At 35.3% G+C, this 15,917-nt stretch overlaps 1 protein-coding gene across 3 annotated transcripts in view; it reads right to left on the bottom strand.

Moving 5' to 3' along the window:
• Window positions 1-790: 790 nt before the first annotated feature.
• LOC149799383 (serine protease FAM111A-like) overlaps window positions 791-15,917 on the bottom strand; it is a 49,945-nt gene continuing 34,818 nt past the window's right edge. For all 3 annotated transcript variants that reach the window (XM_089958721.1, XM_089958722.1, XM_089958720.1), the window contains 4 exons: window positions 14,633-14,733; window positions 13,510-13,669; window positions 11,686-11,955; window positions 791-4,609 (listed from right to left, as the gene is read on the bottom strand). In XM_089958721.1, coding sequence (XP_089814847.1) covers window positions 3,942-4,609; window positions 11,686-11,955; window positions 13,510-13,669; window positions 14,633-14,733 — 1,199 coding nt within the window. In that variant the 3' untranslated portion in view covers window positions 791-3,941. The remainder of the gene's footprint in view (window positions 4,610-11,685; window positions 11,956-13,509; window positions 13,670-14,632; window positions 14,734-15,917) is intronic.

The following is a 15,917-nucleotide window of genomic DNA, read 5'->3' as shown; positions in this document are numbered from 1 at the left end:
CCATAGTGTTTGACATTATAACCCAAGGCATCACTGCATTTATCATACTGCAAATAGCTGAAAAGCGAATTAACAATGCAAGGTTGGAAAATTATACGTCATTATTGTACCAATAGATTGATTTCCTTATGATTTGATTTAAGGCGAAAGTGAATGCTAAAACTCAGTGGTTATTCGTAAAAGGCATAACCATTCATTTTAGTGGCAGGTTGCTTTTATTTCTTGTTTCTTTATATTAGCATACTACAGCATTTATTTTTACTACGCCAGTTAAAACTCAGAGGCTTGAACATGTTGCCATGAGTAAAAAGTTCAAAAGTTCGAACATTAGCTGCTAACGCATATAATTCTTGTACAATTGCTGTTTGTAGAATAACAAAAATAAATTTGTAAATCCATTTGACTCGGAGATAATAATATAGTATTGTCATTCATTTAGTGTTGGGTTGTTTTCTCAACATCGACCATTGCATTAGAAAGCCATTTGGAATGGTAGAAGTTGGTGACCCTTGCAGTATGATATGATTACTTTAGAGTCGTTGAAACTGTCTTTTTGTGACAATCATAGCGAGATAATTATTAATGTAGCAACTAAGATGGCTTTGACAATGTTTTTTTTTCTTCTTGACTTACTGAAAATTAACTGAAAAGTAGCTTTGATACTGTATAAAGGAGACAGAAGAAATGAACAACAAACGGTTTTAGACACAGCGATATAAACGATAATGATTAATTCAGAAGAATTACATAATATGTTTTCTCCTTAAAATGATAAATTCAGGCAACAGAGTAAGTAGCAAAATTGTTTATTTGATGCAGTACAAAATCAGAAAATGGACAGACTACACATTTATATAGATCGATCTGAGAAGTACACATGATAATAGTTTGTACGGGAATAGTTATAAAGTAGTACCAACAAGCTATCCATCTAATGAAAACGAAACAGAGGCATATCTACAAATGCGCAGATGAATATGGGCAACAATCAGGTTATATGAATATTGTTTTAAATAAAGTAAATGACAACAAAGAGTGTAATAACAATATTTTTACGAGAAAGAAACATGAATTTTGAGGTGAACAATGCGTTAAATGTAATATAATCAGTTCAGATAACTGCAAAACCAAAAGTAGAAAAATAATAAATGAGTCCATTTGAAACTGTATTTAAGCTTTGAGAAATGAATAAAGGTAATACAATTAAGAAATTATGACCTGAAATAAGTTAATATTAGTTTCTCTTAAATTGCTAACGGAATTAAACACAACCACTATGTTTGATATTACATATTGCTACTATAAAATGAGCTAAATCTTTGAGGCAAATATAAAACAAACATTTGCAGTGGCATTGGGTTATTTAAGTTAATTTACAATTTCGCTAATATAAAACACCGAGATCAAAACACACATCGTCCGTTCATTGTAGATCCGATATTTTTCATGGATGATTTCGGTAGGTATTTAAGAATATTTAACATCAAAACTATCGATATGGGGTGCATAGCTGCATTACCTATAGGTTAAAACAACAAGACACTCTTGTGGAGCTTTTCAGAATAACACAACATTTTGTATCGAATATATAAATAGCTATGAATTTAAATTAACATCATGGCATGATATTTTATGGTGTTAAACATTTTGCGAGAAAACATTGTTTGTGGTATATTTGAGAGAAACCGTAGAAAACTACGTCTTTGACTACGTTACAATTATCTATCCAGAATTTAACAATGGTAAGTAATTGCGATATATTATGGTAATAAAGTAGAAAAATTGTTAGAAACACTTATTAGTGCTTACTTTAGACCTAATTCATTGTTTCAGATGAACGTATTAGATGAAACAAGAAAGCACCTAATGCAACCGTGTTAGTATTCATTGTTAGTCAGTTATAACCATGAGGATCTAAGGATCAAATCAGAAGGCAGCTAATTTAACCAAGTTTGTATTTTGTGCCTATACTTATATAACCTTGCAGATCGAATGATCAAATTTGAAGGCAATTCATTTAACTTAGTTTGTATTTAGTGTCACTTAGTTTGTATTTAGTTTTTATAACTTTCTTAGGTTTATGAAATAAAGATCAAATAAGATAGCCACTAATGCAACAAATTTAGGCATTAGGGAATATATGTTTGTGTGATGGCATAGAAATACAATTCCGTCAAAAAGGTTCCGTGAAAGAAAGCAAGGTTTTGATTTGTCTTTGCTAAAATGGTAGAAACTAAATTTTAAAAAAATATGTTAGAGGAAAACAACGTAACACCTGTAGCTGCAAAAGGAGAGATACTGAAAGTTAAATCAGAACAAAAGAAATAACCTTTTAATGACTTTTGATTACGAAATTGTAGGGAAAGCAGGTGGAAAGGTTATTAACATTACAAACTAAACATGCCTTGCTATCCAACAGTTTGCGTTTGGATAAAACAAAGAACCTTCGTACATGACAGACTTGAATGTGTTCTTGATGACACAAATTAAAACGCTTAATTACATTATTGTCCTTTTTGTCTAAAAGAATTAACATTACTTCAAGATCACAACAAGCTTGCATATGTTTGCCATTAACTTTGTTTTTTAATAATCCACAACATTTTTGTTTACAAACGGCATGCTGCAATAGCTTTCCTTACTGCAAACGCTTGTATAATTTCACTAAATGTTCTCTTTCATATCTTGGTAAACCATTCACAGTTTTAACATGTTTTTGTTAGAGAAAAGAAACAGAGCATTCTGAGAACTTTAACCGTGCATATTCTCTGTAAATAGACTGCACTAATTTAATCATATGTAATTTTCACAATTTCTAAAATCATATTCTCCTTTATTATTGTCCACCTTCTAAATATACATATATTATTAGAGATACCATCTTATTTAAGTCTTCGAACTATTGCGAAATTAATTTAAGAAGGTCAGTATGCTGTTTATAAAATAGTCCATTCAAGAGATTACATATAACATATTAGTTTCTATACCATTCGCCTTAAGTGACAAACTCGACCAATTAATCCCACTACTGCTATCAATCATCAATTGCATAGCAAATATTTGTGCAGGCAACAAACCGTTTTATTCAATTAGCTAGATATAAATGTTTCTTTATCACATGGGTTTAGGTCTTTGAACTAGTTGGATAGAAGGTCGACTGTAAAATACATTTAAAGCTATTCTATCACTTCACATTTGATTTACACAAAGAATACGATATTGCAAGAGTTACGTTACACTCCGACTACTCTCAGTCATGGACTTGTAAGTCACTCATAATAGTACTTGATAACATTTTAAAAATATAGGTCTCTCTGCAAATAATTGGTAAACTTTAGGCATGACAATTTATCCGATCAGATACAATGTCACTGTTTTAAAATTAGTTTTTTTGAGGTGTTTTGTTAGTTGCTGCTATATCAAATTCAATCCAAAATATTTATAAATATCCATGCAAAATGTAGAGACAGTCGTGGACAAACAGGTTCAAGATCATTTCATTATTGATTATTAAACTCAACAAGATCATACAAGAACAAATACAAGGTTTCACCAAACTCTGGTGAGAAAACAACTTCTAAGGACATGACAATCTCAATCTGACATAATCCCAACTAATGAATAATATGACAACAGCAATACTGCAAATGTGGGAGAGAAAGCAGGCATTAACCTATTTAAGGTAGCTCGGATATGAACTTATTCCTCATATTAGATTTGAACATAAAAATGAACATATTTGTATACGTTAACAGAAAGAAGCTCCCAATTCAATCATATGTTCTTCCATTTTTGTACAAGCTGAAGAGGTGACCAAAGTTGGACCTAGCTGGAAAGTTATCTTGTTCGATTAGAATAAATAAGAGAACAGTTTTGTGTACGCTACGTTGGGATTCTGAGAGTTATAATTTTCATCTCTTTATTTTCTGCGCAAGAAATATTTAAACGAAGCAAAATATTTCCTGCCAAAGATGATAAGAATTGTCCTTCATATCTTTGTAGATTGATTCCATAGGTACACCTTGCTCTACGAGATGATTTGACGGGACTCCTACTTTTGTTGCCGCTGGATGTTTGTCATCGTAGTACCAGTCCGGAAAACCACGTACTAGCATCATCACAACATAAGCTTGACCATCATTTGGACATATCCAAAACCCTGGAGCTCCTGATGCACCTTTTCCAAATGAGCAGTGTAAGAGAACACGCCCTGGATCATCAATACCAAAAAAGCCATCGACACCAGCTTGATTCAAGCTCCATATTTTGGCAGCATTTATATGATGGGGTGTCAGCGTAACACGTTTGAACCTATCCGTCCTTTTGATATCTGCTCTTGGATGACCAATGAGGTAGCCTTGGTGAGTCTTCTCTGATAAAGGTGAAAAATTTATAAAGGGTGGAGGGTACATCTTGGCATCTGGTTTGAGCTTTAGAACGACAGTATCAAGAGAATCATTTGCGTATATTATATCAGGTTCAAAATTGAACCTGTGGTTCCCATCACCATGCTGACCATTCCGTTCGTGTGCAAAATCGATGTATACATCTGTATTTCTCAAACGAAGTTCTTCAGAGTGCTGGGTTCTTTGTGTCAATACTACTGGTGCTAAAAGGGAAATTATTATTATTATTATTATTATTATTATTATTATTATTATTATTATTGTTATTTGGATATTGGTTTGGAGCTTTGCTAATTTCTAGGATTGTTAGGAGCAAGATTAATGATAGACGTACAACTTCATATACCAGTACTATTGGTCATGTTGGAATTGAAAATTTTGCTTGAATATTTAATAGTGAAATAAGATTAATTCCAACATTACCAATACATTAATCTGACATCAGCAGTATTATTAAAAGCAAGATAATTTAGGCATCAGGTTATTTAATAAATTGGAAAATACCACGATTTTCTAGAAAATTGTCTATGGTAATGTAAAAACTAATACTTCTGTCTGCATTAACGTAATTTTCGGTCTTTGATAGAGATTTCTATATTATTGAATAATATTATTATATTATTATGTATTAGCACATGCTATAATGACGTTTAGGACAACATTTAGCATTAATGATGAGTAGTATTGAAAGTAATGTGAAAAATCGTATTGCGTTATGTACTATCATGAAGAAATTTGAGGTTCCATCTATCCTAGCACTGTAAAGGTAGGTAATATTAGTATAATGAAATAAATTATACCCGAAAATTTTCATAAAACTATTAATAGTATTTAACAAACATTAAATAGCTGATAGTAATTATAATATAAAGTCTTCACATAGACTTTGCTGATATTTTGCAGCATTATTAATATTCATTAGTTCCGACGCCACTGGATACTTCTATTTTATGCATGTTTCACGGTACATCTGCACATGAATAGTTTATCTTGCTGAGGCAAATAGGCTAGAATAGTTTGCCGGGCGAAGACCACAGCAGCCACGTCAGGCAACAATGATGGCAGCATTCGAACCTACACCCTTTTTATCGCAGAGTCATAAAAGCTTCATACCTGATTGGACGCTTTCACAGTGTATTTTATATATGTTCGTCTGTTTAAAGGAGGAGAAACACTTTAGTCATCCAGTGTATGGCTGACTCAAGTTGTGTGGAAGTGGTACAGCATCTTATGCATGGCGCTGGTACACTGTCCAGGTCTCGAAGGGGTATACTAGCATATTATCATCTTGTACACATTCAGCTTTGTATGTAGACTAATGCTTGTTCTGTTTCAGACAGTCGCGTGCACTCTGCCGAAGGCTGTGATGGCCTTTGCAATCATGGCATTTACTTCGCTCACCGCGCACCGCGCTCAGATTATTGACGTTAGTTGTGATGTTCGGCTCAACATACGGTTTCCATGGGGATGGCTAATACATTATTTCAATCTTCTTTATGTTGACGGTAAAGCCAAATCTTGTGTAAGCATGCAGAGAAATTATCAACTATGTTTCGCATGATAGCTTAAGTGTCAGCGTTTAGGGACCAGTAATCAGAAAACATTAAATCTCTGAAACTGTCTGTTGTGACCTTGGCTTTTGATTGAAACTTCCCTCCTGAGGCTGAAAAATATGCCATTAGTTTGGTCTCTGATACCGACTCCACCTCACCATAGTTCAAGGCATCAGTGAGCACGGCGGAGAACATGAAACTGTCGCTAGTGCACAGCCTTGCTTCACTTCTTTCGAGACACAGAAGGGCTTAGACGTTTTACCATTGTCCAGAACTCTAGCAGTACTATAGTGATAAATTTCCATGGTCATGATGTTCCACGGACCCTCTCTACTAAACAGTGTCGAAAAACTTGGTCAGCTTGATATTGGTGGAGAAATGGTCAACAGTATCCTAATGGCATTTCTCTTGAAAGCGCCTAGCAGAAAACGACATCTCGATGGTCTCGCGCTAACTTCTGGAATCAGCACTGGCACTCTGGTAGTAGTCCTTGATCAAGGTGTGATGTGAGTCGATTGTGATTATGATTTCCTTTGCTCTTATAAAGGTGTATAGTAGAACTGTCGTTGAATTACTGTGGGATCGTCTATTTCTGCCACATGAACTCTAGCAACTGATGAAAGAAGGCATGTCGCGATTATCAGTGCCTAAGCTCCAACATGACCAACCCGGAAGAAGTAAACGACAAATTCTATAAAGAACTACGTACTTTTATAACCCCAAATATGACAAGCTCATCTACGTTGGTGATCTCAGCACGAGAGTAGGCTCTGAAAACATTTCACAAAAAGGGGTCATTGGAAAGTATGGCACAACAGTGGTTTTCAGTTGCTTCAGACCTGCACAGGGCATGAACTACTCATCACCAACACCCTCTGCCGCCTATTAACCTGCAGCTGTACGTCATGGGTGCATCGCCGATCTAAACACTGGCATCTCATCGACTACATGTTTGTCAGTAGGAGGGACAGACAATATGTACGGGTGACTAAGTCCATGTGGCGCGTAAAATGTTGTACTGCCTACCACCTTGTATCCTCCAAATTAAGCTACCTTATCCAAAACCCGATACGCCCGCAAGGCAAGAATATATTAAAAGAAAAACGGCTCAAGAACGCCAACTTAAAACAGTAATGTGTTAGCATTTTGGGTCTTCAATGCACCCATCGAGACACTGAGAATGTGGAGTCAGACTGGGCGACCTTAGAGAACTGGTTTATAACACCTCTACATAGATCACAGGGCTAACCTCCAGAAAGCACAAGGACCGGTTTGTATTAGAATGTTATATCAAGCAGATTGTGGGCTGCAAAGCATCGCTTTCATAAAGCGTACCTACATAATCCAAAATTCTACCCGCAAAGAAAGATGCGATGACGTCAATACCATCCGTATGATTGTTAAACACAATATGCGGCAAATTCAGGACTTTTGGCTGAGTAACAAAGCTGATGTAATCCAAAATCATGATCGAAAGAACGTCTGCAACGTGCTGAAAGGGCCTTTCGTTATCAGAATCATCACCACTCCTCGGTGAGGATGGTTACAATATGATCACTTACAAAGAGAAGATTTTTGAAAGGTGGGATAAACACCTCAGCTGCGTCCTGAACATACCAACATCCATCAGTGATGAAGCCATTGAACGTTTGCCCTAAGTGCCAGTCAACGAATCATTTGTTGACCAACCAACCCCGTTTCAGACCCAGAAAACGATACGTCTGCTCTCTAGCGGCAAAGCTCCTGGCGCCGGCTCAACCCCAGAAGAGGTCTACAAGGAGGGAGGTGCAGCTCTAACGGAAGAACAATCGTTCTTAACAATAAGTAAATATACTACTGATTTGTTGTTGTTGTGGGGTTTAACGCCATTTTTCTCGCTTGCTCACCCATGGCACAACAAACAGACATGCAAAGTAACTTAACAATGGATGGAGGTCACTGAGACCATCTTCGCCTGTAGGGAATACAATTCCTCAACATGAATCCTTCTTTAAATGTTTTAACTACACAGTTAACATTGGCAGAAACAAATGGGCTTAATGCCGAAAATTAATGTAAACACCAGACAACATTAACTTCCTTTTGCCTTTGACGAGCAGTACCTTATATGATGAAAACACCAATTAAGTTTTCATAGCTGTACACACAACAGTGACAGTAAAATTAAGGTCAATTCCGAAACGTAACCATGATGCCTCAGCTAATAACAATAACATCAATGCCTTCGTAAAATTGATACTTATGTCGTGCATGCCCCGCATAAAATATTTTTTTTTTCAGAAGGAATTACGATCCACGTTCATGTTATAACATATTATAACATATATGGTTTTAAGAGTTCGTGAACGAAATCTGTCACGAACGACTGAAATGGTTTCCCTCAGTATGGTATATAATGACATTTTTAAAGCAATATTTAATTTTTGATTTACTGACAAGGGACATGTTTGTACATTTAAGCCATCAAAACGTGAATATGTGCATTATAAGGAGAGGTTATATTTAAAGGCAAAGAAATGAAAATATGTCTCGAGATATGTTTATTAGTTCTGATTATGACATGTACAAGATACAATTGTAGACATGGAGTCGTGAAGATTTAAAGGATCCAGACTTGCTATCTATTTTATGTTTGCAAGATCTTCTCCATTCCATTGCTCAAAGTTCCTTTGCAAGCTGTAATGTGTCTACCATAATAGGTTTCTGCAATAATACTTACCCGATTATGTTACCTTAGCTGAAATACGCATACCCTTTTAATCCAGCCATCACAGGCTAAAACATTTTAGCTTAAAGGCTAAATATTATCTGTATACCTAGGTGGTAGTTAGGTAGAAGGAAGGGTCGATTTATATTTGGATGTGATTGTGGATCGTCTGGGAAGATGTAAGTTTCTTCTTCTAATACTTTACCTGATATTAATATCTTAGGTGACTAGGTAAAGATGGCGGTTTATCTCTCTATCCATGAGAGACTATATGCAATCCCCTATGTATGTGAGACTGCTTTTTGAGAACCCGACTGTTGAACAGACTTCATCTGTCGGGGAGCGGCTTCGAAAGAGAGAATCTTTCCCCTTCGTAACTCAAGCATAAGTCGTGAAGCCGAGTGCTTATCAAGCTGTCGAACGACCCTGCATGGTAACCTGTCGCGCCACGGCTATATATGCCGTAAAATTGAGCTGAGCCCTTGAAGGTTGATATAAATAAAACATTAACGCTAGAGAAGGCACGAAAGTTAACAAAGAACATTTTCACTCAGATGCTATATTTGAGGCGGCTGCCCTAACGTGTGAGCCGAGAGTAAAGTGTAAAAGAGAAAATATAATTCGTCCTTTCCCTCTGTGTGGGTTAGAGAAGGCAAGATCGTCCTCGAAACATCGCCTTGGTCCTTTTTAAGCACTACCTCAACGCTCGCACGGAGTCATGTAGACGACCTTGAGATGAAGTATTCAGAGCAAAAAGGCATTGCATTACAAAAGTCTGATTCTCCAGGAAAAGAAGCTTGTTTATTGCAGCGTAATGGATACTACTGACTCATCTTAGCCGGGTTCACTAACAAATATATTTCTTTCATTCTGCCTGTCGTTTGCAAATGGAGTGAGGAAACAAACCAATAAGGCTGTTGGATGCGGTTCAAATGGTCCCTTAAGCAGTCAGCGGAGTAACCACGATAGATTCTACTATGGGCAAAGAGCCAACGCTATTGGAGATATGTAATAAAACTTGGAAACAAATCGGAGAGATTTTTGTTTTGTCTAATGTTCTCTCTTCCCTGATGACACAGTGTATCAGTGATTCTGGAACGGTATTCATTAATTGTGATTGGTACCAATGCTTTCTTATTCAAGAGACGTAGTAGGAAACTATTTGAGATATTGATGCCAGAATGGTATAATGTGTTATTGTACACACTATTGCGTTACGATTGTCCATTTGCTTTCATAAGATTTGAAAGAGGATGGTGATCTCGCTTCAGTGATTATTCCACCACTATTTATAAGAATTGTTTATTCCTGAATATGTTCTTAATATGATCCAGACATGGAGGTTCAGCACGTCTGTGTTGGGATAAAACGCATGCAGTCATTTTCTTTATCCGATGATAGAATAACTCGAGTTTCATTGAGATTTATGTTACGAGAGTGACTAAGTCGTTGATCCACGATTTTTCCAGTTTAAGAGGAGCAATAACGATGAGGTGACACTCCGATTCTCTATCTTTCAGTATCTCCTTCAGAATCAAATGGATTGTAGGGTAAACGTATGCAATCGGAAGAGCCTACGACCCAGGCTTTAGATGCAGAAATGATGAGACAAAGGTTGGGAATTTCGGATTCCACGTTGTCATAAATAGTTCTACCATTGGATACATATTTGAGAGAACACCGAGGGATGAGGAATCCATTGCATTTGTATTTGTTGCTACGTCCTAGACAAAGAGTCCGCTAATGAATTTATGAATATGACCAATTGGTCGTTGAAGATACAACTTTAGAAAATGCAAAACAAGAACGCAGAAGGTTCTATGACTTGGTTCCACCTTCCGTTTGGAATATGTCATCATTGTGGAGTTCTTGGACACAGCGACGGTTACCTTCCCATGTACATCATCCAGCCACCTATGAAATATTTCGAACTAGATTTCAATGTTGTTATGTTGTTATTTAAATGGAAAACTGGAGTGTGGTCTTTAAATAGGCACCGACTGAAGTAGGAGGGAATGCGTCTTTGCGAAAATAAATAGCTGCTTGTGCCTCGTAACTAATAATATAAGCAGTCCAGAATGTTAGTAGTCTTGCTAGTCTTTGGAAGTGATTTTGAAAGTAGATTTTTCATTTTTATTATGTAATCAACCCGACGGGTGCTCTAAGGAGAATAGAAGGACAGTTAGTGTAAAACATCTTCAGTCGAAGCCTGCAAGACTGAGTCGAGACGTATCGTATAATATCTACTAACGACGAGGGGACCTATGCTCAAGTTTCGTTATCTTCTGATACAGGTTTTGAAGCTGAAGAATCTTCTATTATCTGCGAAGTTGCTGGAGAAGAATGTCCAGGTTAATGGCACACAAATATTTGTAAATGTGCATAACCTGTAATACAGGTGGTAAATGTAATAATTTAAGTATAAATTGGGATATAAGTATAATATATATTATTTATGTATAAATTGGGATATAAGTATAATATATATTAAGCAGCATTGACTATTAATTGTGAATGTCTTCTGGCAAATAAGGTTAATGTACTCTTTTAAAGGTTATTAGAGAAGGTTTAACCTCCATGGTATTCACCAAGAGTTACACAGTCCGTTGAATCCGACATCTGTCTGGACACGCTAGTGATTGAGTGTAAGTTTCTGAGTGCTCGAGATGTACAAGTGCTCAAGATGTAAAGTAAAGTAATAGGCAGGGCAAATCACTTGGTCACTGATCATTGGCTTTTCAAAACGTATATATATATATATATATATATATATATATATATATATATATATATATATATATATATGAATCGCAAGCACAATATTTACAATCAGCTTGCATCAAAGTGACCAATAAAGTTTACAAACAGATTTGTATTTGTATGTATGAACTGCCGGCAGATTTCCTTTAGAGGTAGAGGCTACTATTTGTTATAGATATGTAAAGTTAGTGTCATTAAATATAATGTTTAGGCCTACCGTTTTATAGCAATGGATGCATGTTACTCCACAAAAACTTACTTTCTTTTATAATTTGATCCACAACATGCTTCGCAGTCATTACATAATTGACACCAACACGAAATCCAGTACCACATACAGTAGGAGATATTATAATGCCAACAGATTCAGCTAAAACTGCCAGCTGCTTGTGGATGTACACTGCCTCAGTATGATCAGTATCTGATCTCATGTTCCCAGCTGCAGATCCGGACGTGATCAACTGGTGCTCAAGTCTGTTCGGAACGGTAGTCTTCAAGTGACAACTTCTAGATGGGACCATAAATGGTACTGAAAAGCGCAATGCACTACAGATAACGCAATGTACTACAAATAACGCAATGTACTAGAGATAATAAAAACTGTCTTTGTTTAACTGGTTAAAATTACTGCTCAAGTTAAGCTGTGTTCAAAAAGTGGTTTCACTAAAAAAATATTCAGAGTTGGATTGCAGCAGGACGAAACAGACCAGTATCGCTGGTACAGTCATATAAATGTGTTAACGATAAATGCTTCGGATTTATGTGATATTTAATTGTAACAAACTGCATAAAAGGCAAGCAGAAACAAAATACAACCACATAAATTAAGTAAGTATTACTATGTCTAGACTGTATATGGTGTGTATGCATATGTAATTTATATGCAAATGATAATTTGTTGTAGCTGGCGTAGAATATGCGACATTTCATGAACATTCTACTCATATCTTGATCAAATGTGCGTACAATATGACAAGAACACGATCATTACAATATTGGATGAGAGAATGCCTACTATATTAAACTGTGAGAGAATCGTAGTACAATTTTATTTCTTGGTAACTACATGCTTCCTTTGTATGCCTAGTGCTTGATTCCCTCTTTTTTTGCTAGCGTTACGACTCTATTGTCTTAAACTAAGTAACAGAAAAGAGTGAAATCCAACACCTTTTGTAACATTTAACAAATAATTTATTTGCCTAGAATACAAACGTGAAAATATACAAATAATTTTAAGTATTGTGAAATAAATCCCAAATTATCCTAAAAGTTCTATCACATGTTTAAATGTATGATGTTCAATTTGAATTAAAGTGGTGTTGAAAATAAATTACAATATTGATGGTGCTACTATGTATGTAGTCTCGAATGTGCTAATCTCAATGGACTGGAATGTTGCGATTTGTTAACACTCTTTTGGTGTATCACAATAATATAATCCAAAGATGTACTTGACTACATTCTCTATAATTCCAAATTAATGTTTTAGTTAAAGAATATTATAGAGAATTTTGTAATTTAAGTGTTTCTAACTTTATTCAACTAAGCTGAGTCGAGTCGCTTTTCACTAAATAATAATTATGAATTCACCATACATATAACCACTAGTGACCAGAGTGGTAGTACAGTAATTAAATAACAACGCTAAATTGTACATTAACGATCTCGCCAATAATATTCACAGTATTTACTAACAAATCAAAAACTGTATAATTGCCTTCAACAGTGATTGTGTGATCTTTAGAGGTGATCTAAACGTGCTAGTAAAATCACTTATTTAGTTTATATTAAGGAACTTAGTTCAGTGTAGACATAGAATCAGTCGAAATTGGTAGGAAAAGTATAGAAAGCGTGGTTATAAGAAGGAAAACGTGGACCATAATATTTCTGCAATTTTGAAGATAGAATATACATCTCAATAGCAATATGTCAAATATATCGATATTGTTGTTTCATGTTATTCTTCTAAAGAAAAAGATGGACTCTAAAATTATTGTATTGACAAAGCATCAAGCCAGTTACATGAACTAATTCAAGAAAAGGAGGAGCTCCAAATGAAAAAAACACTACAGCACATGTGTACCTGGAAATCTGATATTTGTGGGAATCTGGGCGTTATATTCTCTTTCCACTAATACATCGTGGCCACGCAATGCACCTAACACAGTATCTCCGTGTTCACTCAGGTGGGTGAAAGGAATAATTGAACTGTTAAATAGATTCTTCCATGGCATATTTGTACCCTGTAAGAATGAGTGGGTAGAATATATATGTGAGTTTTGAATACTTTGCCGTGCCCAAAAGTACCTCACAAATCATCCTTTCTTATCGCAAAAAGTAAAACATACAATTACATATTATTTTTTCTTAACAATGTTAAATTTCCAATCTTTAATTTACTGTTCAAAGCTAATTTGGATCCACACATCTTCCCTAATTTGCTTGGAGGTATCTCATTTCTCACTTTAACGGTCAAAGAATTTACCATAACACTGTCGACTAGCAAATACGTTGGACAACGCTTATGTTATTGCAATCAGCGAGACCTGGCTAGACTAATCAAATACGGAATTACAGTATTAGTCAAACCACGAGTCTGTCTCCTCGATGGAAATATAAATCAATGTGGTTTCTGCATGTTTGTCTCTCTCTCTCTCTCTCTCTCTCGTTATATATATATATATATATATATATATATATATATATATATATATATATATATATATATATATATATATATATATATACATATATACAGAAAGTGATAAACAATAAATTACAAATTTCGTACTATTTTCTCACAACATATGACATTCTTATTTACGTTAGTTACACAAAGACTGGCAGACAAATGATTGGGAATACCGGCTACTTATATCCGCTACATGGGTATTAGAGCTTTGCTCCTAAATTATCATCGGACAAGTAAAATACATCAGCAGAAAACATCAGTGTTTAATGCCTCAAATCATTCGGATTTCCTATACAGATTAAAGGCTAATGTTCCCTCTGAACAAGATAACTGCTTAATAAAGTTGTTTTCTCATTATATTAGTAAGGTGTTTACCTGGATGTGGATACATAAAGAGAGACTCTTCAAACAGAAAGGACTACAACGCGTTCGTTCCACAAGGAACTATGATTTCTACTGAAATGATATCACATTGAAACATCAGTGCTACAGGTTATAATAGTTCCAGACTTACAGTAAGCTCCCCTATTGCAGAATCCGGTCTAAGATGGAAGATGTGCCTCACACTGAACGGAGAAGAAATTTGTAGTTTTGGTGCTTTTGGATTCTTTCTGCCTACAGTGAGAAAAAAATAGGTCATGTGAGCACCACTGAATATTCAAAATTACGAATTTGGGACATGTCAGTTTTCAGCCGTAAATGACATACACATAAACCTTGCATGCTGACAAAATCTGCATCCTGTACTGGAACCGGACCTTTTGACCACATAATTAGTGAAAGCTCGTGCAAATTACAGTAGAAGAGCGGGTATACAACCTATTGAGCGGGATTAACATTCAACAGCCTGCGTGCGATTTGTAACGATATTCTCTCAGTAGGTTTTGATCACGTATATGTCTTACATTGATACTTAGGTATTTATTTACTTCATGTTCCGCTAAATGTTTCCATCTACTGGACAGGAAATATAGTTGTAGGGACAAATTTTCTTTTGATGCAGTTTGTATAATACACGACATAAGAATAAAACATTCTTTTTTTCTGTCGGTGTTACAACATTTATTTCAAATACATGTTAAGCTTAAGTTATCGAAGAAGACTCTTACCACATATATCAGAGTTAAGAATAGGCGATGCGACAATGGACTGTAAGGTTGTTAAATTTTAACTTTCTGATGGTATTTAAAATTGTGCAAAGCGATTAGAATATGTGTACCAGTAAAATACGCTCCCAAGGGGACTTTTGAATTTCCTATTAGAGACCAGCCGTGACCAATTGCTATACATTAAGGCGATCATAATCACTGGACTTTTTGAATAGGATCAGTCTCTGTATTCTTTTTGGATGTAAAGCCAACTGCACCCTTTTTCGTTAATGGAGCACAAAACAGTCACACTTATTGTTCGTATAACTTTAACATTTGTGCTTCAATAACATCATCCTGTTTTATATTCTTCTTCTTCTTATTATTATTATTGTTATTGCATGTTTCATATATATGTCTCGTTTGCAAAACAATTACTTTTCCAGCATTAACTGTACTTAGAAATGTCCGTGCGAGAAAATTCTCTGACAATAATTTTCTTTAATTAGTTATATATTAGGAGGCGTGAAACGCGTTCTATATTAATTCATTGTCCGATTTGTTTTCGTTCAATTTATACTTATATTTTGCACTCACTAGTTAGAGTTGCTATCTTCATTGCAATGTCGTTTCTCCCTTGAAATATGAAAGTTTCTGCATGTTATCATCAATCTTTGTTAAATGTAGTACATTCTTATTGAAGTTTATTAT

Source organism: Sinohyriopsis cumingii, chromosome 5 (assembly GCF_028554795.1).
Source record: "Sinohyriopsis cumingii isolate HCF-2022 chromosome 5, ASM2855479v2, whole genome shotgun sequence".
NCBI classification, from domain to species: Eukaryota; Metazoa; Mollusca; class Bivalvia; order Unionida; family Unionidae; genus Sinohyriopsis; species Sinohyriopsis cumingii.
The sequence above is the reverse complement of the archived record's forward strand: the minus strand, read 5'-3'. Positions and strand labels throughout refer to the sequence as shown.